Raw genomic sequence first — 24,190 nt, 5'->3', positions numbered from 1 at the left:
TTGTGCGGCGCCCCTGGTTAATCGTAACATACCGAAGAAGGTAGAAGGTAAGTTTACTTGTCACATTATAACAGGTTGTAAAATAAAATTAAGCATGTGACTAATTTCTGCTACGTAACAGACAATTTACAGTAATACAAAAGCAATCATACATAAAAAGGTAAACCGAAATAAACTATATTTAATGGAGCAGCGCTGAGGATGAATGTGAGTTTAAAAGTCTCACGGCCTCGGGGAAAAGCTGCTCTGCAGTCTGGTGGTGCATCATCAGAAACTTTATCTCTCTTCTCAGAAGGCAGCGGAGTGAACAGGCTGTGGCTGGGCCAGTACTGTCCTTTAGTATCCTTTGGGCTCTGCGTGGACACCTCACCTCACCGATATCACTGATGCTCAGGATGTTGTTCCTCTGTAAAAGCTGACGAGAACTTTGCATGGGAATTCAGCTTTCTTAAACTTAAGCTTAAACTTGTGATAAGAAGGATGAGAACAACATGATATTGAAAGATTTTTATAATAATACTTAATTTATTTTTTACATAATTGACGTGTGTGTGTCGGGGGGTTCCAAGTATCTTAGTTAATGTCAGTCATAGTAGTGACATACGTAATACTATCAAAATGTGCACCAGCAGAATATTAGTGTGTGTGTTTGTGCTTGTTTGTCTTGCACCATCACCGCGGTGATAAACCAACCAGTGTTGGTTCAATTATTTTATACTGGGGCTGGTGTTAAGGTGCCCTTAACGCAGTTTTTATTTTATTATTGTTAGCTTGAAAGTCCCTCGCTCACTGGCTCTGAATACACATACAGTCAAACCATGGGTCACAGGAGGGGCGGGATGTTGATCAGCCTGCAAATCAGCCACCCAAACAAGCAGTGGAGGGAGGCTTCAGCAGACTACGCTGTCATCTTTTTACCATATGTTCCATATTCTGCGATCCGTTATCACGGCAGCAGGTGAGCCGCTTGCTTGTTAATGCCCCTTGCCATCGTCCATCCCGATGTTTCAATGTAGTTTTGTAGACATCGTCAAAACCCTACTGAACAGACTGTTTCTGCTGCTCCCTGATAAAAGATACCTGATGCTGACACCTGTTCAGAAAAAAACAACAAGAAAACTGGATTCTGATGGTAACTTGTTTTAACAAGCTAGATAAAAGGTAAAGCCCTGGCAGTGGCAAATAGCTTTGGTTTAATATTTGATTTGATTATATAAATATTTAAATTGGGATTTACAAGAAATATTTTATTGCTACTGTGTAAAGGGAATACTGCTGGTAAAAAGCACCTTATTTGTTTAAAGTGTTTGCAAACCACATGTTATTACAGTTTTGTGTATATAGCAGTACATTTAAATTAAAATTGCACTACTTTAGAATTCATTATTAAATTAATAATCGCAAGAAAAACATGCAATTAATCGCGATTAAAAATTCTAATCGTTGTCAAGCACTATTTTATACCAAAAAGGAAGAATCCAGAGTCTCTCTTTCTCTCACCCTGAGAGAAAGAGGGGGGGTTGAGATATCAACCCTCAACAGACAGCTGAAGTACCCCAAAGGAGGGGGTGAAAGGTTTGATCCACTCCCAAGTGCTGTTTGGGAAGTTTCGACCATAAAACCTACCACGTCCGGTGAAGTTGAGATAACAGACTCTATGCATGACTGTTAAAATGACGATATTAACCTTGACCAGAGACTAACCTCATCCTGAACTAGGCTATCAGGACTCTAAACTGACCCCCCCACACACAGACACTCCCCAAGACCAAAAGGGCAGGGTAACCATGGTAACAATGTTCTCCTTTCAGTTACTTCAAAACATCAAAGACCCTATCACTTTTCACACCCAGTTGTGAAACCGGTGAGGAAAGCCAGACACCAGGGAAGGCACAGCCTCAAATACCTTTGTGTGAACAAATTGTCTCCTTATAAACTTGCCTTATTACCTTGTTTGAATTAAATAATCTTGAAGTTACTTAGTATAGTTAGTATAGTAGTTGTATTGTCCGTGAAATTTTCTTTGTCTTCCAGGAACTTACTTAGCCATATTCCCGCGAACCTTTGTTGAATTTACTTTGTCTTGTTTTGTTTGTTAAGAGTTATCAGACCATTCCCTTTTAAGCTTTATTTCAGTCGAATTAACTTTCGCCACTCCCACCAAAGTTCGGACCCAGCCACGTGGGCTACTTACACTAGCTGTAACAGCCTATCACTGCAAGTTTTCTTCAACAACAAGCCGGCTAGGACGGACCCCCAGGACAAGCCTGCTAGTAAAAAGCTGGTCCTGTCGTGCTAAGCTGCTGAAACTGTGGACGCCAAGGACCTAAGCGCTAACTAGTCGTGGGGCCGTCCGAACATCAACCGGCTGAGAAACCAACAAGCAGTAAGACAAACAAACTACATTCTGTGGTCAAGGTGATGTTCTTTATTTTTAATCCTTTAGCCTTTAATCCTTAGTTCTTTTAGCCTAAAACTCCTAGCCAAATTTAGTTCATTAGTTATCTTGCTCCCTTAGAATCAGATTCTTTCCCACAATAGACTAAACTAAATTCTCATTGAACTCCATTATTCTCATTGATTACATCCTGGTTGTTTAATCATCATTGTTTTTATGTTGATATATTTAACCTCACTTTGTATTCAGTTTAATAAATTAATTAATAATTTCACCTTAATCACAGGAACTGTGTGTGTACTCTTTAAATCCAGGATGATTCACAACTTTGAAATGAGACTGATTGACTGATTGATTAAACTGATTCAAAATAATTATCAATTAACTGATCACTAGTAAATAATTGTAATTATTAAAACCATACCTAAGGCGTCCCGAAGGCCTCGTGTGGTGCCCCAGCACAAGTGCTTATGAAACAGTATTTCCGAATGTTATTTTTCATAACATTATAGGTTTGCTTCACACATGCACTCCTGGAGTGCAGGCCAGGACCCAGTCTATAGTCTTTATAGTCTTTTACTAACATTTGAACCTAATAATGAAACAATTAAACATCACTGTGTGTGTCGACACATACTGAAATTCAAAGAAAACACATAAATACAGCTAAACATTTTCTTTGTTGTCAGAACCAACCCAGAATCTTGTTACAACCAACCCAGACTCTAGTAACCATGAACTAGCTTACCTTACAGCTTACAGCTGAAACATTAGCACTAACAACTTGCACAAAAGACATCAACATAGACACACAATAAACTTGAATGAAGTTTGATCAGTTTAACTAAAAAGCTGGCAATCCTGTAACAAAAATAAAATGGCTGTCCCTGCCACATAGTGCTACTTCTTCACATGTGGAAGTCGAACTAACTGAGCATGTGCAGAGTGGATCAGGTGATTTGTAACTTGTTCCTGATTGGAGAAACAGGACAACTGACCCCTACTCAGCATGCCTGCATTTAGAGTGGCACAAGGGAAGTAGTTTAATGCTTTTGGTGTGTAATTCCCCTAAGCAGCACAGCTGGGCTTATGTGTATTTAGGCGCTGTCCACAGTACTGAAATGGATCAGAGGAGATCAATAAATCACGTCACTTGGTTTAGTGTCTTAGCTTGCTTGATTTTCGAGGTTGTAAACATAACTGTTGGCGCTAATTCCATTTCCACCCATTGTAGCAGTTATCCATAGACAGAAGGGACATGATGGGGAAGTTAAGGGGGAGAGAAAGAGAGAGAGAGAGAGAGAGAGAGAGATTGGCAAACAAATGTTTAACAGTCAGCTGCAAATTAGCAAGAGAATGACATAAACCAAAACGTTTGGGACTGTCTCGCTCCATCCATTTGGCTTTCCTTTACATAAATAAATACATCTCCACCATAATGTATGCCACCACACCCCTGAGCTCCCTGTGGTTGCAAATGTAAAAAAAAAAAAAACTCTTTTGTTTCTTTTTAGAGATAATAATGATTTTAAATGTTGTGTTTTCTTTCTAACAGAACATGTATTCTTTTCTTTCCAGCAGGCAACCTTGAAAAACACAATTTCTACAAAAGACCTGGAGATGATGCTATTCTGCCCTGTTCCAGTGTATCATCCTCTAACACAACATGCTCCAGTGTTTCATGGTTTTACAACAGAGGACCATCTCTGACTTTCTATGATGTTGTAAATGGAAGTGTTTGGCAGACCTCAGCCCGAGCTGCCAGGCTGAGTGTGGACAGTAAGTGCTCTCTTGACATTAAAAACATCACTGCTGAAGATGCTGGTCTCTACACCTGCCGGCAGGGGATGGACTTTGATAAGGATCTAGCAACACATCTCAAGGTTCTGACAAGTGAGTCTCATTTCCATGAAAGAGACTATCAAGTGGGAATTCTGCTTTTGGCACAAAAATGTTGCACCGTGTTAAGCTCAGCCTCATTCCAGCTGTAGGCTACCCCCTTTTTCCTGTCTGCTATCTACTTGCTGTTATATGTTTGGTGATTATGGTAGGCAGAGATTACTTGTTTAAATTCTCCCTATTATTAGAGGAGCGTAATTAACACTGTTGTCTTTTCCTGTAAAAGACACTCCACATTAAGGAGGAAACAAAAGCCATCATTCATCCAGGCTTTATGGGGACAACCCTTCCATTCAAGGGAAGATGTCCATGAGCACACATTTCACATGGATCTGAATGCCTCACTGGTTTGGGATGGCCCTTAACATGAGAGACCCTCTCAGTGAATGAGCGTAGGTAGAGTGGACGGGGCTCAGGGAAAGAGAGAGGAGCCAATCTGTTTGGTCATTGTTGATGCAGCGCTCCTTCATTCCTGAAACCCTCCCCCAGTATGCAGCGACTAACATTACCGTTTGCTGATAAATATTCTTCACAGGATTTCTTTTTTCATTTTATTCACTCATTTGGCTTGTAGAGAACCAAACTGAAAGGTCTTGATTCAATCTGGTTCAGTTCTCCTCAATATTTTCACTCAGCAGAACAATGATCACCAAAGATTAGAAAAATTTAGTTTTGTAGTAAAGTCACTGACTTTCCTGCAGATGCTAAATATTTTTGATGCTGACTTAACAGCTATCAATTATTTTTCCTCAGTCTCTCCATCTCCTCCAGACGCTGATCCAATGAGTGACGGTAACATCACATTAGAGTGCTCTCTGTTGAGATACAGCGACCTCCCTCCATGTCAACAGAACAGCATCCGCTGGGTGAACGAGACAGGAACTGTGATGCTTGGTGAAGATGTCGCATACAAGCTCCTCGGACAGAAGAACTGTGTTTCTGTTCTGACTGTGAAACGTCAGAGTGGCCATAACAGGACATACACCTGCCAGTATGTTCATAAGGAGAACAATGTAGAGATAGAGGCTGACTACACACCTTTCTTCACAGGCAATCAGCCAGGAATTTCAAATTCAGGTAAGACCGCTAGATTTTTGGAAGTATTTAATTGAAAACAATCTAAAACACACGTTCATGAGCAATGAGCAGGTACCAAAATTAAATGATTGCCCATGCTTATTACAGTCCTGTCACAGCCACAGATACCCGATTTTTTCATTTATAGCATTTGATTTATTGATGATATTTAAAGATAATTTCAACAAATATAACAAATAATGCCTGTCCCAGCTTTAAACATTGTTCTTATTTATTAAGTGACTTTTTTTGTAAACCAGGTTCAACAGATTCCACAGATTGGTCTCCTCTGAGCTACGTCTTGTTGACTCTGAGAATTGCAGGACTGATCCTGATGATTGTAATCACAGTTCAAGTCATCAGAGACAGAGGTGAGGAAATTCAGACCATTGTTTAGTAGAACTGGTTAATGTAAATAATTTATCAGGAACCTTAGAATTGTAATGGTATTTTGTATAATGGTATTTTTCATTTTTTCCCCCAGGGAAAACAAATCCACTGGAAAATGAGAACAATGTGAGTTTAAAAATAACTATTATGAAAAATTAACTCACTTTTTACTCTCTGGTAGAAACATCAACAGTTTGTTCTCTTGAAACAGTTTTTTTTTTTTTTCAGAATATGTTTGTTGTGCTTTATTTCACAGGTAAATAATGATGCAGAAGTCCAGTATGAAAATGTGAATGCACATTCTGCTGCTACTAGACTGCAGTGATCGACAACTTCCACACCAACTTAAACTCACCACAAAGTCAAATATCATTTTTCCTGAGTGATCGAAGCTTTGAGTTAAAATTGTTTTATGTTTAAGATACTTTGCTTGTTCTTTTTACTCTTTAAATGTAAAGAATTTCTGTCGATCTGTTTTCATGCCACCAACAAGCAGATGTTCTGTAGCTTAAGGTGAGAAAACATTCACAATGTCAGTGTTTTTAGATTAATAAAAGGAACAAATGACTACTTGTATTGTAAAAATGTGATATCACATGCTTTGCATTTATACAGCTCTGTTTAGTCTGATTTAGCTAACAGTTTAGCACCAAACAGCAGAAAGACAGAACACATTTATCAGCTAAAGAGCAAGATATTTTTCTCAAGAGTTGGTGGATAGCAAACAGCTAAAAGAGTGGATGTTGGACACATTCATCAGGTGGATGGAAACACAACTCAAATGGTCTGCTGGATGTCTAAATACTGTAGGCAACTATTTGCCTATTTTTTATAAAAGGTGTTAAGAATGCTTGTAAGTGTTTTTGTAATAAAGAAGCCACATAAATGGATTAACTGAATTTTAAGTGATTTTCAGTGAATGTGCTCCTGTTATTTTTGTTAAATGTGACAAATGTCACATTTAAGTTTTTTTTTTTTATAAATCAGATACATGTTGATCGTCTGATGTCAGACCTATCAGTATTCAAGTCCATCATGTGTGTCTAGCTATTTTTGTGCATCTGACTGTATACTCTATAGCTGAGTGCTAACAGATTGGCCATCTCCTTTGAAAGATACATTAATTTAAGTTATAAGTAACCAAGTCAAATAGTGAGGGGTTCAAATCCCCAAATAGTCACTCCCCAATTGCCATGGGTTTCCCACAATTAATAAAGTTCAAAGACGTGAGTTTCGACCAGAAGGAAGATTTATTTAAACAATTAAAAAGATCAGGCTTTGGGCAATTTTATTCGCTGCACAAGCACAACAATAAAAACAAATAAGATGTGGATGCCAATACTGCCAGAGATGCTAAGGGATAAAAGCACATTGTTAAAAACGCCTCAGCATCTACAGGGACCAGACCTGCCGGTGCGGGGTTACCTGTGGGCCACCCAGGTGCTTTGACACCACTCACACCGGCACGCAGCCACCTAGACACAGCAAGACACACACAAATGTCACAATAAAACTAAGTAAAGCATGCACACTCAGCTGTCATACCCACCACCACATGCATTGAAGGGGAAAGGGGTTCCCACAATCCACCACCCTGTCTGTCTGGCAGAACACTAAAAAGGGGGTGGGGGGTGGGGGGAATGGCTTAGAAGCTGAGGAAAATCGTACAGCCAAAAACAGGGACAACCGCCACACCCCTAGCAGACCCCGGCAGTTGGCAATCACATTCACAGGGGCCCATCCTGTAACAATTCTCATAAAATAGACATAACAATTCAAACACAAATAGCAGCAGTTGATCAGGCAGGCAAAACAGCAATGGCTATACAACCCTAAAATTACAAGAATTTAATTAGTTCCGTTGTCTTAACACATACTGCCAAAACATACTTGCTAAATACCTGACAATATTTACCTCACACAATGCAGTAAGTAGTCAACCCAGCTCTGACTCCACCTCGCTTAACTAGTAAACTTGCATAACTATTAGACAAAATCTTTTTACCTCAGCGTTAACCACTTCCTTCTCTGTGGTGAACCTTTAGCACAACAGGCTATTCAGCTGATGAGGTCTGGACAACAGGTGACTTAAAATACCTGTGATTAAAACAAATTAAAACATGTTCACAAGTTAAAAACATTGTCAGCCTTGACTCATAACTCCTACAAAACATACCTGCTCTCTAGCCACACTGGGACACAATGCCTACAGAGAGATCCTGGGTGCGCTCGATAAATCAACTCCCAAAGCGGCACAGGTGTGTGCCTGCTTCTAGAGACAGGGGGGTGGAGCTTCACTGAGAGGCTATAGCCGCCCATGGCCTTACTAGGCAAAAAGCCTGCCTATCACATAAAATGTAGGTTTTTAGATCCTTCACTATATTTACTTTATGTGTAATAACAGCTGTAGTCCGTTTGTAACCATCTGAACTTTGCAGTTAAAACCAGATAGGCTGCTAAAGAGTTTGTCTTGAAGAAATAATTCATCTGCGTGTGGCTTCTTTAAACCACCATAACTAACACCCTTTATAAATAAAAAAACATACATGTTCATAAATATTGCAGAGGCCTTTATATGTTTTAACATGTAGAAAAAGACTTCATGTAACCTTATTTCACTCTTTTGTCTGGAAGGCCAATGTAAACAAAGTACTCCTGTTGTGCACATTTGTATTGCAACACAACATATCTCAAGTGACAGGATACGTTGTGTTACAATGAACTGCTATTATGTTAACAATGATACCATAAAATAGGAATAGGAACAACCCCAGGTTTCCTTTCAGCACTGTAGCCAGGCTGACAGAGAGTCACAGCTCTATTGAGCCAAGTATTCCCATAGCTCTCAGTAGTTACGACTTCATGAGCTTCTTTAATGATAAAATTCTAGTTATTAGAGACAAAATTCACCAAGACCTGCCCTCAACTGGCACCAACTTATCTCTTAACTCAGGAACCTTAGAAACAGCTGTAGAACCAGATATATGTTTAGACTGTTTTGCTTCCCTCAATCTTTACCAACTAACTTCAATAATTTCTTCATCTAAACCATCAACCTGCCTCTTAGACCCCATCCTGACTAGGTTGCTTAAAGATGTTTTACCCCTAGTCAGCACCTCTATACTAGATATCATCAATCTATCTTTATCAACAGGCTATGTACCACAGTACTTTAAAGTAGCTGTAATTAAACCTCTTCTGAAAAAGCCCAAACTTGATCCGGATGTTTTAGCCAACTATAGACCTATATCTAACCTTCCATTTCTCTCTAAGGTTCTGGAGAAAGCAGTTGCTAAACAGCTGTGTGACTTTCTACAGAGCAATAGTTTATTTGAGGATTTTCAGTCAGGATTTAGAGCTCATCATAGCACAGAGACAGCACTGGTGAAAATTACTGACGACCTCCTTATTGCATCAGACAAATACTTGTCTCTGTACTGGTTTTATTAGATCTTAGTGCTGCATTTGATACCATTGACCATCAGATCCTATTGCAGAGACTGGACCATTTCATTGGCATTAAAGGAACCGCTCTAAGCTGGTTTAAGTCCTATTTATCAAATCGATTTCAGTTTGTACATGTTAACGATGAGTCCTCCATGCATGCCAAAGTTAGTCATGGAGTTCCTCAAGGATCTGCCCTCGGACCAATCCTCTTCACTTTATACAGTGGGTACGGAAAGTATTCAGACCCCTTTAAATTTTTCACTCTTTGTTTCATTGCAGCCATTTTCCAAAAATCAAAAAAGTTCATTTTATTTCTCAGTAATGTACACTCAGCACCTCATCTTGACATAAAAAAACAGAAATGTAGAAATTTTTGCAAATTTATTAAAAAAGAAAAACTGAAATATCACATGGTCATGGTCAAGTATTCAGACCCTTTGCCGTGACACATATTTAACTCAGGTGCTGTCTATTTCTTCTGATCATCCTTGAGATGGTTCTACACCTTCATTTGAGTCCAGCTGTGTTTGATTATACTGATTGGACTTGATTAGGAAAGCCACACACCTGTCTATATAAGACCTTACAGCTCACAGTGCATGTCAGAGCAAATGAGAATCATGAGGTCAAAGGAACTGCCTGAAGAGCTCAGAGACAGAATTGTGGCAAGGCACAGATCTGGCCAAGGTTACAAAAAAATTTCTGCTGCACTTAAGGTTCCTAAGAGCACAGTGGCCTCCATAATCCTCAAATGGAAGACGTTTGGGACGACCAGAACCCTTCCTAGAGCTGGCCGTCCGGCCAAACTGAGCTATCGGGGGAGAAGAGCCTTGGTGAGAGAGGTAAAGAAGAAGCTCCAGAGATGCAGTCGGGAGATGGGAGAAAGTTGTAGTAAGTCAACCATCACTGCAGCAATCCACCAGTCGGGGCTTTATGGCAGAGTGGCCCGACGGAAGCCTCTCCTCAGTGCAAGACACATGAAAGCCCGCATGGAGTTTGCTAAAAAACACCTGAAGGACTCCAAGAGGGTGATAAATAAGATCCTCTGGTCTGATGAGACCAAGATAGAACTTTTTGGCCTTAATTCTAAGCGGTATGTGTGGAGAAAACCAGGCACTGCTCATCACCTGTCCAATACAGTCTCAACAGTGAAGCATGGTGGTGGCAGCATCATGCTGTGGGGGTGTTTTTCAGCTGCAGGGACAGGACGACTGGTTGCAATCGAGGGAAAGATGAATGCGGCCAAGTACAGGGATATCCTGGACGAAAACCTTTTCCAGAGTGCTCTGGACCTCAGACTGGGCCGAAGGTTTACCTTTCAACAAGACAATGAGAGCACACCGCTAAAATAACGAAGGAGTGGCTTCACAACAACTCCGTGGCTGTTCTTGAATGGCCCAGCCAGAGCCCTGACTTAAACCCAATTGAGCATCTCTGGAGAGACCTGAAAATGGCTGTCCACCAACGTTTACCATCCAACCTGACAGAACTGGAGAGGATCTGCAAGGAGGAATGGCAGAGGATACCCAAATCCAGATGTGAAAAACTTGTTGCATCTTTCCCAAAACGACTCATGGCTGTATTAGATCAAAAGGGTGCTTCTACTAAATACTGAGCAAAGGGTCTGAATACTTATGACCATGTGATATCTCAGTTTTTCTTTTTTAATAAATTTGCAAAAATTTCTACATTTCTGTTTTTTTCTGTCAAGATGGGGTGCTGAGTGTACATTACTGAGAAATAAAATGAACTTTTTTGATTTTTGGAAAATGGCTGCAATGAAACAAAGAGTGAAAAATTTAAAGGGGTCTGAATACTTTCCGTACCCACTGTATATGCTTCCTTTAGGCAATATTATCAGGAAACATTCCATAAGCTTTCATTGTTATGCAGATGATACTCAGTTATATCTATCGATCAAGCCAGATGAAACTCATCAGTTAGCTAAACTTCAAATGTGCCTTCAGGATGTTAAAACCTGGATGACCTGTAATTTTCTAATGTTAAACTCAGATAAAACTGAAGTTATTGTTCTGGGGCCTAAGCACCTCCATGATGCATTATCTAAAGATATAGTTTCCCTTGATGGGATCGCCCTGGCCTCCAGCACCACTGTGAGGAATCTTGGAGTTATCTTTGATCAGGACATGTCGTTTAAGTCTCACATTAAGCTAATTTCAAGGACCGGCTTTTTTCACCTACGTAATATTGCGAAAATCATGAACATCCTGAAAAAATGATGCAGAAAAACTAGTCCATGCATTTGTTACTTCTAGGCTGGATTACTGCAATTCCTTATTATCAGGCTGCTCGAAAAAAGTCTGTTAAGACTCTTCAGCTGATCCAGAAAGATCCAGACATTCAAGAGGTTTTATCTGGAGCTTGTTAAAAAAATATTGTAGGTTCAGGTGGGAAGAAGTTTTAGAGACTGATGAAGACTAAACATAGCATGGTTTATTGAGCCTGACTGAGGAGACACAGTCACCAACATGTGAACATGTCAAATGCCAACACAAAATCTGAAGCAAGACATCTTTTGATCCTTTTTATGTTTCTGTCTTTCCCCTTGTGCCTGTAGGTTTCCCTTTAAGGTCATCTTTAGCTGGCCTTAACCCAGAACAACTAATCCATCAGATGTTTAGACTCCAATGCTTCGTCATAATGGAATCTATTCTATCCATGACACGGGGAGAACATGCAAACTCCACACAGAAAGGCCGGGGCAACAGGGGTTTGAACCCACAACCTTCTTGCTGTGCGGTGACAGTGCTAACCACTGCACCACTGCACCACCATGCAGCCCCCTTTAGCAATATTTTAATCGTAATCTGGATGACCATTGTTGGTTATTTTCTTGTATTTCCAGGCACCATTTAAAAATTTTTTTTTTTAACATTTTCACTTTAACTTTATCTCTGAAAGTAAATTAGTTTTAGCAGCCGGGCAAAACATACAACACACAGACTTGACTCACAGACTAAGGTACATAATACATTATAAATTACATGAAAACATTAGATGGCAACATAAAACCAAGTGTGTTTACCCATTCTCATTCAATCCAACCTTCATTGGTTAAAGAAAATACACCCCAGCAGTTACATATATGGGACACTGAAATAAGATCTGAAATTACTCTCTTACGGAAAACGTGAGATCAAACAGTTTAACACAAATTATCTTACACTGTGACTGTATGTTGTAACCTAATAAAATACAAAGGGATGACTGACTACCATGGAGCTGTAGAAGAGCGTCATGAGCTTACTTAATACCCCAAACCAGTTGAGCTTTTTTGACAACCATTCACACTTGTTTTCACATTTGCATGAAATGTTGATTTCTGTCTTTGCAGTGTGGGAGGAACCTGCAGGAAACCCAGGTACCGGAAGAACCAGAGCTGACACCACTTCCGTACAATAAGACAATTTATTTTGCCTTTGCAACGATCAGCACTCATGTGATTGACTGAGTATTGATCATGTGAGTGTGACAAGGTTTTGCTAATACAGCATATGGCTACAGACACCACATTTTTACTGCAGGTGCACAGCAGGAGTTAAGTAACTGACTTTCAAGTCTATTTCATTACAACATTTACATGCCCATATGTACACTGAAACAGTTTTTTGTAGCCAAGAAATCCACAGTCCTCAATCTGTTCAGAAATGCATTCTGAAGTTAAACTGAAGCTAATATGATGCTGAAGCAGTCTCAGACATATTAAGCAGGTAACTTCCTAAGTTACAATGTTCTTTGTATAAAACTGAGCTGGTGGAGGGATAGTAACACAAAAGAGCAACATTTTGTACCAAAAAAGACTGTTAGTTTGGTTGATACTCACTTTATTTGTCTAATTCAAACTCCTGAAGCCTCAAATTATCTTCAGCCTTGAGTGTACATTAGGAAGGGATCTCTTCACTGCAAGTATGGACCGGAGGAATGATTACAGCAGCGTAAAAACTGTTTAAGTGTACATTTGTGCATGTGAGCATTGTCTTAAGACAGACTTGAAAAAATGTGAACCTTGGATGATAATGATAAAAATATTCAGTGAAGGGAATTTTCATGACAAAAAGAAAACGTTTCAAAAATTCCCTCTGCTGTTTTCTTACAAATTGCACCCTGTTATAGCCTCATAAACAGATAACATAGACTAAAAGAAGATCCGTATAAGGATTTGTTAGTCCAGTGCAGGTGGCTCAGTATGAGAGAGAGGGAGAGGGACAGAGGTGTGCGAGTAGCCATTCCCCATGAGCTAACTATTAATAATAACGTTTTTAGTTTTAAATTAAACTTACAAAGGAAAGTTTTCAATTCAACTTTTTTATTTCATGAGAAATTCCAATACAAAATATTTGCTGTAGTAGTTGTTACACCACACCACCATTAAATTTTTCCTGTCACGCACCCCCTAGAGGCAGCTCACGCACCACACTTTGGGAATCATTGTATTAGATCACGCTTTGTCGGGAAACACAACAGGACAATGTTGTGTTTAGCCACGCTAGCTGCATAGCTGTAGGGATGTCTTTGTCTTTCTGTCAGTCCACCACTTTCACTGTGCCCGGGTGCCACTGGTTCTTCCTGCACTTGGGGGGTGGCCTCTGGCTGGGCCGGGGGCTGTTTCCCCTGGTTCTCCCGTGGTCTTGCTCCTTGCTCCGTGGCTGCGAAAGCTCCCCAATGCGACTCTCTGCCGTTCTCCCCTGTGATGGGGCATGTGGTCTTGGGTCCTTTAAGCTCTGTGGGGAATGTGGGGTGCCCTGGATGCTTGGACTCTAACCTGCCTGACTCCGAGGTCAGTGTGGCACCCCACTCTCACTAACAACTACATTCCTTCAAACTTTTTGTCAGGATTCAGAGGGGAACCCAGAAGCAGATCGGACAAGAGAGACTTCTTTCAACGGTTTATTTGACAAAGAGTAAATTGTGGTGCTGGCAGATCGAGAGGGTGGCTGGCTGACAGGCTTGGAGAGTGGAGGTCCACACACTGTCTTACGGGAGACATGAGCAGAGTGAGTTGAGTTCTGGGACTGAGTTTCCAGGGCTGCTCTCCAAAGATGATTCATAATACATCCAGCGGTGACTGGATGTGTGGCTGACTCCTTAAATACAGCTGGATTGATGATACGACCAGCTGTGTGAGTAGCCAGAGATAGGCACGCCCACACTGCCAGGAAAGTGACATAAAACGTCTCGGGTTACGTATGTAACCCTTGTTCCCCGAGAAGGGGAACGAGACACTGCGTCGGTGACGACACTATGGGATGTAGTGATGTAGTGCGAGCATGGAAAAACACACTGCCTGAACTGCCATCTCCTCTGCTTCTCCTTCCAGGTAAGAAAACTTCCTCTCGTGGTTGCTTTTTTTTTTCCTGAGTAGTCTCGAACATGCCAGAGTGCCTGCTGAATAGAAAAAAGCTAATGTGTCTGGTGTGCCGGCGTGCTTTTATATACACCTCTAGTTACGCCGTCACACGCTACCGCCAATAGGATTGGAGTAGTTTCATTCATGATTTCAGCCCTGCCACGCCCAGAGGCATTTTTGTCTGTATTTGTATTAATGACGACTCTTGTGATTGTTCATTGTCTTTGCTAATAAAGATATTTTTTCAAGTAAATAAGGAGATGAGATCGCATTTGAAGATATCGGACCTGTATCTGATTTGGACCTCATATGAAAGTGAAAGAAAGTTGTGAACATTTGTCAGAAATCAGGAGAAATGTAACCCCGTGAGGAAACCTGGAGAGGATGATGAAATACACGAGTCTGTAGTGAAAATTGGGAGGGTTAGAAAGTAAAAGCTAACCAGAGATAACCTCTGTGGCTCCTTGTTTACTTACGCGTGACAGCATTTTTCTGCGCATGCGGGTTACTTGCAGGCTGTGGACAGTTTCAGTGTGATATGGGCCACATTTTAACAATAATGTCAATAATAAACATCAGGTCTGAGCAATAAATGGTAATTGAGCATTAAGGACTGCACAGTTAACAAGTAGTCTTGTAATTCTGTTTTTTGGTTTCTTACCAGAAATATCACTTCCTTTTGATTACGCCACCGAAATGACAGAGTACTCTGAGTACATACTCTGTCCTGTGAGCAACATCCTAGAAAGTTAATTTTGTTTCAGTGGAATAAACCAGGATTAATTAATTATGTATTTTAACATGATACATACATAAAGGAACTATCATCAGCTAAAAAAAGGATTAAAATGGAGTTTGTGTGTAATTGACAAGTGTAGTTTGTGTAACACAAGTATCTTCTTCTTGTTTCGTGCAGTCGATTTAGGTGGTTCATAGAAGTGATGAAACTCTGACTCTCTGGAACTGATGACAGGATGGCTGGTTGGTTTTGTTTCTCAAGTTATTTTAGATCAACCACAAAGGGGAAACAGCACCATTACATACAGACGTGCAGCAGAAGAGTCTCACGACCCGTCCATCTGCCGACAGGGAATGGACACAGAATGTCTCTACTGGAAATTATCCTTATTTTTGTGCTTCAGTTTGAAGGTAAAGATCTGTTTTCTTATTAAAATGTTAATAACAATTTTACAGAAATGTCACTTTTTCATTAGCTACTTTTAGATAAAAGCTTGTGTCATAAAATGAACCAGAAACACGCCACACATTTCCTGCTTTATAAACCACTTTGATAAACTTTGATAACCTTGTAGCCTCTAATAAACATGTGAGACAAGAGCAGGATTGTAATTATGAATCACTTATTTTTAGGTATATTTTTTCAATGTGCAGATTTACAGACATACAGAAGGACAGACAAGACTCTGTTCTCTGTGTGGTTTCTTTAAACTCTTAACAGAATATGTAAGTGTTTACATGATAACCTGATGCAGTTAGTAATCAGTGCAGATAAATAATACAAATGCACACAAAACAAAACGGGATAAGGAAAAATGGTAATAACAGATCGGCGGATTTTATTTGATCTGAATCAATCGTTGTTTATTCTGATCAAGTTTGTGTGGTTTTTTTTGTGGTTTCAACAGTAGAGGTAGGTGTTATCCCAAAGAGCCAGAGGTTCACTAATTAAGTGAAACATACACTCACCTAAAGGATTATTAGGAACACCATACTAATACTGTGTTTGATCCCTTTCGCCTTCAGAACTGCCTTAATTCTACGTGGCATTGATTCAACAAGGTGCTGAAAGCATTCTTTAGAAATGTTGGCCCATATATAGGATAGCATCTTGCAGTTGATGGAGATTTGTGGGATGCACATCCGGGGCACGAAGCTCCCGTTCCACCACATCCCAAAGATGCTCTATTAGGTTGAGATCTGGTGACTGTGGGGGGACATTTTAGTACAGTGAACTCATCGTCATGTTCAAGAAACCAATTTGAAATGATTCGAGCTTTGTGACATGGTGCATAATCCTGCTGGAAGTAGCCATCAGAGGATGGGTACATGGTGGCCATAAAGGGATGGACATGGTCAGAAACAATGCTCAGGTAGGCCGTGGCATTTAAACGATGCCCAATTGGCACTAAGGGGCCTAAAGTGTGCCAAGAAAACATCCCCCACACCATTACACCACCACCACCAGCCTGCACAGTGGTAACAAGGCATGATGGATCCATGTTCTCATTCTGTTTACGCCAAATTCTGACTCTACCATCTGAATGTCTCAACAGAAATCGAGACTCATCAGACCAGGCAACATTTTTCCAGTCTTCAACTGTCCAATTTTGGTGAGCTCTTGCAAATTGTAGCCTCTTTTTCCTATTTGTAGTGGAGATGAGTGGTACCCGGTGGGGTCTTCTGCTGTTGTAGCCCATCCGCCTCAAGGTTGTGCGTGTTGTGGCTTCACAAATGCTTTGCTGCATACCTCGGTTGTAACGAGTGGTTATTTCAGTCAAAGTTGCTCTTCTATCAGCTTGAATCAGTCGGCCCATTCTCCTCTGACCTCTAGCATCAACAAGGCATTTTCGCCCACAGGACTGCCGCATACTGGATGTTTTTCCCTTTTCACACCATTCTTTGTAAACCCTAGAAATGGTTGTGCGTGAAAATCCCAGTAACTGAGCAGATTGTGAAATACTCAGACCGGCCCGTCTGGCACCAACAACCATGACACGCTCAAAATTGCTTAAATCACCTTTCTTTCCCATTCTGACATTCAGTTTGGAGTTCAGGAGATTGTCTTGACCAGGACCACACCCCTAAATGCATTGAAGCAACTGCCATGTGATTGATTGATTAGATAATTGCATTAATGAGAAATTGAACAGGTGTTCCTAATAATCCTTTAGGTGAGTGTACATGAAAATAGATCTCTCTTATAAACAAAACCACTAGATGGCAGAGGGTGACATGTTTCCTCTATGTGTAAATGTAAAATTCCTGTCCAGAACTGAACAATCTTTTTTTCTTACAATCAAATACAATCCTCAAGTTAAGTGTTTAGTCTCCATGCAGATGATTTTAACACAACAGGTATTCTTTTCTTTTCAGCAGGCATCTATGGAGAACCCACTTTCTACAAAATAGCTGGACATGATGTCATTCTGCCCTGTGCCACTGCATCATCCTCTGACACAACATGCTCCAGTGTTTCATGGCTTTACAGCAGAGATTTATCTGAAACTTTCAGTGAGGTTGCGAATGGAAAAGTTCTGCAGACCTCACCCCAAGCCGCCAGGCGGGATCTGGACAAAAGATGCTCTCTGGTCATTTACAACATCACTGCTGAGGATGCTGGTCTCTACACTTGTCGGCACGGGACGCACTCTGATCATGACTCATTTGTACATCTCAGTGTTCTGACAAGTGAGTCTCATTTCATTTAAAATTCACTGAGATTATCAAGAGGTTATTCTGCTTTTTGGCACAAAAATGTTGCACTGTACTATGTTCAGCCTCATTCCAGCTGCAGCCTGCTCCTTTTTTCCTGTCCATTGTCTACTTGCAATGCTACTTGGGAGTCTCCCAAACCCAGCCAGTGAGCGAGCAGGGTGATATGTTAGTTTGGTGATTACGGTGGGCAGAGATGATTTTACCGGTTCAGGGTTCCCACTCTTTTCCAGGACATTTTCAGTGATAATCTAGCTGGTATGACAGACAGAGATCACATCATACACTAATATAATGGACTACAGTTGAAAATTAGCCTGCTGGCTAACACTGGCACATTTACAGAAATGTTTATTAATGTGCACTGTCCTTAAATGAATAAATGAAATGAAATGAAATGAAATATGTTCCTCTCTATGAAAGTCTGATTTGCATTCATATAACTTCTTTTATTGTCATTGTACTTTTAGGGCCCAAAACGTTTAGATTTTCACGGTGCAATCTAAAGGCATTAACAATGAAAAATTGTGCTATCTGTGAGTTTAATCCAATAACATGTTCGTGACATGTCGTCAATGATTCGTCATTAAAGAGGAAGTCGTAACTTTACTGTACATGCTCAAATCTGTACCAAGCTGTATGGTTGATAACAGCCCCGCCCTGAACACATCTTCATGCCAATATTAATTTATAGTCAAAGTGCCACTTACTGGCAACAGGAAGTAAGCTCTTTGTGACAATCATCACGCAACTTACATTTTCACAGTATGATCCAAAATTCCTCTATTGGGACACAATGTGTAATTTGCAGGTGGTCTCTAGTGCCACATAGGGGACACAGGAAGTGGACTTTTAACTCTTTCTTTTTGTCCAAATCGCATGATAATTCAGAGCCAAGTCAACACTGTGGTCCTTGAAATCCCAAATGCAGTGTTACAGTACTGTTTCAACATGTTGCTCTCTGTACGTCTGTCGACGCCACACTTTATTTAAACTTTACCAACAAACTTGGTGTATTGATATGCAAGTGTAATAAGGTCAAAGACTGGGACTATTTCATAGGTGTGCAAATATATAAGTTAATTGATTTTCTAAAGAATGTGTCACAATAAGAACATAAACACAGCTGTGGTATAAATCAGTTTATTACATCACATGTTAGCCCATTTACTAACAAAGCCAATGACAACCCACTGTGAGCTGAGCCCGATTTGAGAAAGGGTGACAAAGCGTAGTTATTTGACGCTAAAGGTACCGTTTAGTGTCCATTTTACCGTAATTGCATTTGAAGAGACAATGCTAGTATGGTAAATAAAAGTAAAAAGCCAACTTCAGCAACTGAACCGAACATGTTAACCAACTTAACATTATTCAAACGTTTAAAACCAGTTGAGAAAAAAACATTATCTATATACTTAACACAGTTACCAGCCAGCAGTGACAATTATTTTACATTTGGATGACAATACAACTTTGAGTTTTGGTTTCTTAAATTAATGTCATCCAACCTGTGCTACCATATGACGTGACTCTCGGGGTGTGTTCACAGTCCTGCAGCAACATAACCAAGCATATAATGTAAATAATTTAACAGGACAACACAAGGACATTTTTAATTTTCTCTCATTTTCCATGTGTTTTTGTAAAAGCCCTGAAAAGGGGAGTAGTTGAATGACAGATGCACAGACACAAACCTTCCTCAGATCATGTGTATAATAACTGCTGCTGTTGTTAGAATGACATTTTGCAAATGAAAAATAAGAAATAAGAAAAGTACTGTACTGTAACTGCTGCAACTAACAATAACAACTTTAACCATAACATGATAAATGATGATGACATGATATACCATTATACCATATCACTTTGATGATAAATTATCGTCACAGGTTTCCTTTTTTCATTTTATTTATTCATTGGCTTGTTGAAATGCCACTGAAATGTCTTGATTCTATGTGGTTCAATCTTCCTTGATTTTATTAACTCTGCAGAACAATGATCACAGAAGATGAACAGAAAAACTTGTCAGGGTTCTGTAGTAAAGTCCGTGACTTTCCTGCAGGCGTAAAACATTTTTTTTGCTGAGTTAATAGTGTTCACTTGTTTTCTCTCAGTCTCTCCATCACCACCAGACGCTGATCCAAAGAGGGACGGTAACATCACATTAGAGTGCTCTCTGTTGAGATACAGCGACCTCCCTCCTTGTGAACAGAACAGCATCCGCTGGATGGATGAGACAGGAACTGTGTTGCTTGGTGAAGGTGTCGGGTACAAGCTCCTCGGACAGAAGAACTGTGTTTCCTTTCTGTCTGTGAAACGTCAGAGTGGCCACAACAGGAGATACACCTGCCAGTTTGTTAAGGAGAACAATGTAGAGATAGAGGCTGACTACACACCTGTCTTCACAGGTAGGATAAGAGGAGATATGCCAGAACAGTCAAATTAAGATAACATAAAAGTCTAAATTTGACCGACTGTACTGATTATTTACATTTAAATCCTGTAAGTCACTTGTAATCAAGTAATGAGTCATTAAACAAGTTGATTGCATATTTTGTTATGAATTTCATTTGTTTGGCTAACTGGTATCCTCTGACCACAGATCCTTCACCTGATCAGCCCTACATCATAATTGGTGCAGTGGTCGGGATGGTGGTAGTGCTGGTTATCATCGCTGCTGTTTTCATAAAATACAGGAAGAGAGTCAAAGAGGCAAAAGTGACAGAGGGTCAGTAAAACAGAGCAAAAACAGTATTAGTTAAAATTTTATACACGGGATACACGTTATGGGTTAAATATTAAATGAGATTTGATGGTGAAATTATTTAACAGTGTAAAGACAACTATTCATTTTAAAATGCCAGTACATGGTATTTCTGTTTTGGATTTCTGACTAAAATGTGGGTTTACTGGTTTTCACTCCACGTATTATATGGGATGTACTTGATGAATGATGATACAGTGCTGGAAGACTAATCTTAGAAATTTTATCTTTTGTTCCAGATGTTCAAAAACCAATCCAACAGCCTGTGAGTAAAACATATGTTGTATGTGACACAGTCACTAGATAAATATCAATTGAATTACTTCCAAAACATACATATGTTTACAATATTTAATGCACCTCTGTTACAACATTTTTCCACTGATGACAAACAGTAAATGACGCGATGTGTTTCCCTTTCCTCACCCCGTAGATTACTAACTTGCATTTATAATCATGCTTTAGTTTGATTGAAATCAATTGCAATCTGCATATTTACTTCCTTTTAGTGAAGTAAATCCACGTATTTGCTTTGCAGTTATTTTTTTGCAGTTATGTATCCTCGTCCTGAACGGCTATAGCACCATCACTGGCATTTCATTCTCATAAATTTCCATTACATATTAATCCAGGATTTCTCACTGATGTTGATGTACATAAAGTAACAATAAACAGTTCAGGCGAATTCAGGTGAATTCTATTAAACCCAGTTAAGTTCATGTAAAATCCAAAATGGCAAATTACAGTGATGAATGTCTGTGCTCACTGCTGCCACTGTTGGCAAGAAACTGTATTTCATGTAGAGACTGCTCTATAAAAGCGAAGTTAAGTTGTGCTTATATGCATTTTAATGTAAGGTTGAGAAACACTACCACATGTGATAAATACTGTCCAGGCCAATAGTGTGTACTCTCTGTTGTATTTTATAACCCACTGTGCTGTTTTCAATCAGGATGAGCTGGAGAGCAATCTGACGTATGTGACTGTTAGCCATAATCAGCAGGCCTCTCTGGAGAAAAAGGTGAGTGACTTTATACACCTGTATTTACTCAGCTTGGTTTTTATACTTCAGTTATGACTTAATCTTGAATTTGCTTTGGAGTACAATCGTGTATTCTATTAACTGATAATGTGCAAATATGGTCAAAAGTATGTGTTTTAAATATCGTTGAAAAGTTCATTGTGAACACCAGAACCAGACTGAGAGATTAAAAGCTCAGGAAACCTTTGCAGGTGTTCTGGGTTAATTAGCTGACATTTTTGTATTATAAATTCTTTATTCTAAAATTCTAACAATTTGAGATACAGTAGTTTTGATTTCCATGAGCTGTAAGCCGTAATCATTTTTATTATTTTTATTAAAAGCTTGAAATATTTCACTATGTGTAATAAATTAAGATGAAAGCTTCACTTTTTAAATTAAATTACAGAAGAAAGCCAACTTTTTCACGATGTTAAAATTTTTTGAGATGTACCTGCATTTTTGTTAAATCGAAATCTACAGCCTAAACATTTATTTCAGACAAATGCATGTTTACATTTTTTTTGGCTATTGTTTCAGCATGAAAATGGCCTTTTGCATAGCCAGCATAAAGAAATAATTTCCCAGTTTTTTCCCAGTATAAGAACTTGAATAGCCTGCACAGATCTCTGACCTCAGCCCCATTCAACACCTTTAAGATGAACTGGGTAACGTATTAGTGCCCATGATTTTATAAGATGTCCAACATGGGTGTATGAGTTTGTTTAGGTGTCCATATACTTTTGCCAAGTCCCTGAAAAACTTTTTTATTCAAATACTGTCCTGATGTAAATATAAACCAACAGAAAATAGACAGCTCTCCGGTTATTGTTACGCAGGTCGAGGTGGAGGAGGTGACTTATTCTGCAATCAGACTCCAGTGAAGACAGAAGCAGACAATGATCCCAGCTACAGCTATGTCAGAAAATCAAAAGAAATTAGAGGACTTCTCATAATGTCGTATTAAAGTGTTTTCTGTTTTGTTGTGCAGTGGACAGATGGATTTGCACCTACGTTGAGTAGTTGTTTTGAGTTTCTGTTGGACTGTTTCTGTTGCTCAGGTGAACTTATAAGTTGTTACTGCTATAGATTGCATCTTCATAAGCAAAGAAAAAGCTGCAGTGCTTTACAGTCTTCTTGTGTTTGAGTTTTTCCAAATATTTCAGTCAAGTCCAGATGTTCAGTAAACAGAATCGCACCCTTAATGTTCAAACTTTACTGTGATAGCAAATTTTATTTGTACCCCCATTTTGGGTTTTATGGGAGTAAACCTAACTTATTGTTTTAATGTTATTTTGCCAGTTGAGACATTTTATTTTGTTGTAAATGTGTGTTATATTACATAAGCACTGCTATGATATCTAGTAAAAGATTTGAATAGATATTGTTCTTCGTTGTGTTGTATGTTTTTATTTTTTATTCTTATTCTAACTCGTCACATTATTCTCTAAATCTTGCAGTGATTAAAAGCAATCAAAACTGCATTACATATGCTTTACATCACTGTTTGCTGATTCACAGGGCATCTACATGGTTTCCATTCTTCTACAGAGTGCAAACCAAAGTGACTATTATCTGGTGGTTCCCAGTCTTTTTTTTTCTTAGCACCCTCCCTCCCCGAGAAGTCCTGGCCTTCACCAACAGTCTCCCTGTGTTTTGCCTCTTAGTATCGTTTAATTTTGCTTGGCTTCATGCTGTCATTAGCTAGCTTCTCACCTCATTCTGGCCGAGACTTGTCCTGTCCTTTAATAAAACCAAAGTTAAGGTAACTCTTTCTTTTTGATTGGTGAGGCTGAGGCGTCATCAGCACCAATCATATGTCATATATGTGATGCTCTGGCTGCAGGAAAAAAAAACGGGGATGAGCTGGCTAGCAGCTAGATGACCTGATGAAACTGATGGACAGCAAGGATCACAGGTTGAGAGGTCACCAAAGTTTGGCCTACTAAGTAGTAGTAATGGTATACATTTTTTTGTATAAATTATTATGTGCAAATCAAAGCTTTTTGACAACCTCAAACCAGATAAAGCTTTGGGCACCCACTGTGATCTTTGGTACCGCCTAGAGGGTTGTAGGGACCCCAGGTTGGAAACCACTGATCTAGATAACTCTTAACTCTTTAACTTTTAACTCTTAATAGCATATAAAAATTATAATTTTGGTTAAGTTACAATGCAACTGGAAACAGGGGCCATTTTGAATCTCCTTGGTGGTGAGTTCAATGATACTGTGACATCCAACATTTGAGAGTCAGCTGTTAAAATGCAATGCATCTATAAGCTCTGTTGTAGGAAAATTAAATCAAGAAGACAATCAAGCAAATATGACACTGGGAAATTTGATGATGTGAATATACATAATTCAGTCAGGAC

General features: G+C 39.5%; 2 protein-coding genes and 1 long non-coding RNA gene across 4 annotated transcripts; 2 read left to right on the top strand and 1 right to left on the bottom strand.

The window, feature by feature from the left end:
• The first annotated feature begins 3,471 nt into the window (after positions 1-3,471).
• LOC119908720 lies at positions 3,472-6,332 on the top strand. Its single transcript, XM_038726570.1, has 5 exons — positions 3,472-4,291; positions 5,051-5,374; positions 5,635-5,745; positions 5,859-5,890; positions 6,021-6,332. Exons 1-5 carry the CDS (start codon positions 3,931-3,933, stop codon positions 6,087-6,089), a joined length of 897 nt encoding a protein of 298 aa, XP_038582498.1. The 5' UTR covers positions 3,472-3,930; the 3' UTR covers positions 6,090-6,332.
• A 703-nt stretch (positions 6,333-7,035) lies between these two features.
• LOC119908749 lies at positions 7,036-7,998 on the bottom strand. Its single transcript, XR_005445332.1, has 2 exons — positions 7,941-7,998; positions 7,036-7,861 (listed from the first exon to the last, which is right to left on the bottom strand). It is a non-coding gene; the product is annotated as an uncharacterized LOC119908749 (long non-coding RNA).
• Positions 7,999-15,607: 7,609 nt separating this feature from the next.
• On the top strand, positions 15,608-23,203 carry LOC119908717. 2 transcript variants are annotated; one of them, XM_038726565.1, is made up of 7 exons: positions 15,608-15,728; positions 17,694-18,008; positions 20,147-20,440; positions 20,635-20,760; positions 21,036-21,061; positions 21,749-21,817; positions 22,657-23,203. In XM_038726565.1, the coding sequence occupies exons 1-7, from the start codon at positions 15,683-15,685 to the stop codon at positions 22,699-22,701; spliced, it is 921 nt and encodes a 306-aa protein (XP_038582493.1). In that variant the 5' UTR covers positions 15,608-15,682; the 3' UTR covers positions 22,702-23,203. The 2 variants fall into 2 exon arrangements, with proteins under 2 accessions (XP_038582493.1, XP_038582494.1); XM_038726566.1 differs by having other exon boundaries at positions 15,610-15,728; positions 17,697-18,008.
• Positions 23,204-24,190: the final 987 nt, after the last annotated feature.

Source organism: Micropterus salmoides, unplaced genomic scaffold (assembly GCF_014851395.1).
Source record: "Micropterus salmoides isolate LMB-PRFRI ecotype aquatic unplaced genomic scaffold, ASM1485139v1 Ms_hic_scaffold_18, whole genome shotgun sequence".
In the NCBI taxonomy this organism is placed as follows: domain Eukaryota; kingdom Metazoa; phylum Chordata; class Actinopteri; order Centrarchiformes; family Centrarchidae; genus Micropterus; species Micropterus salmoides.
This window is presented reverse-complemented; position numbering and strand designations above follow the sequence as displayed.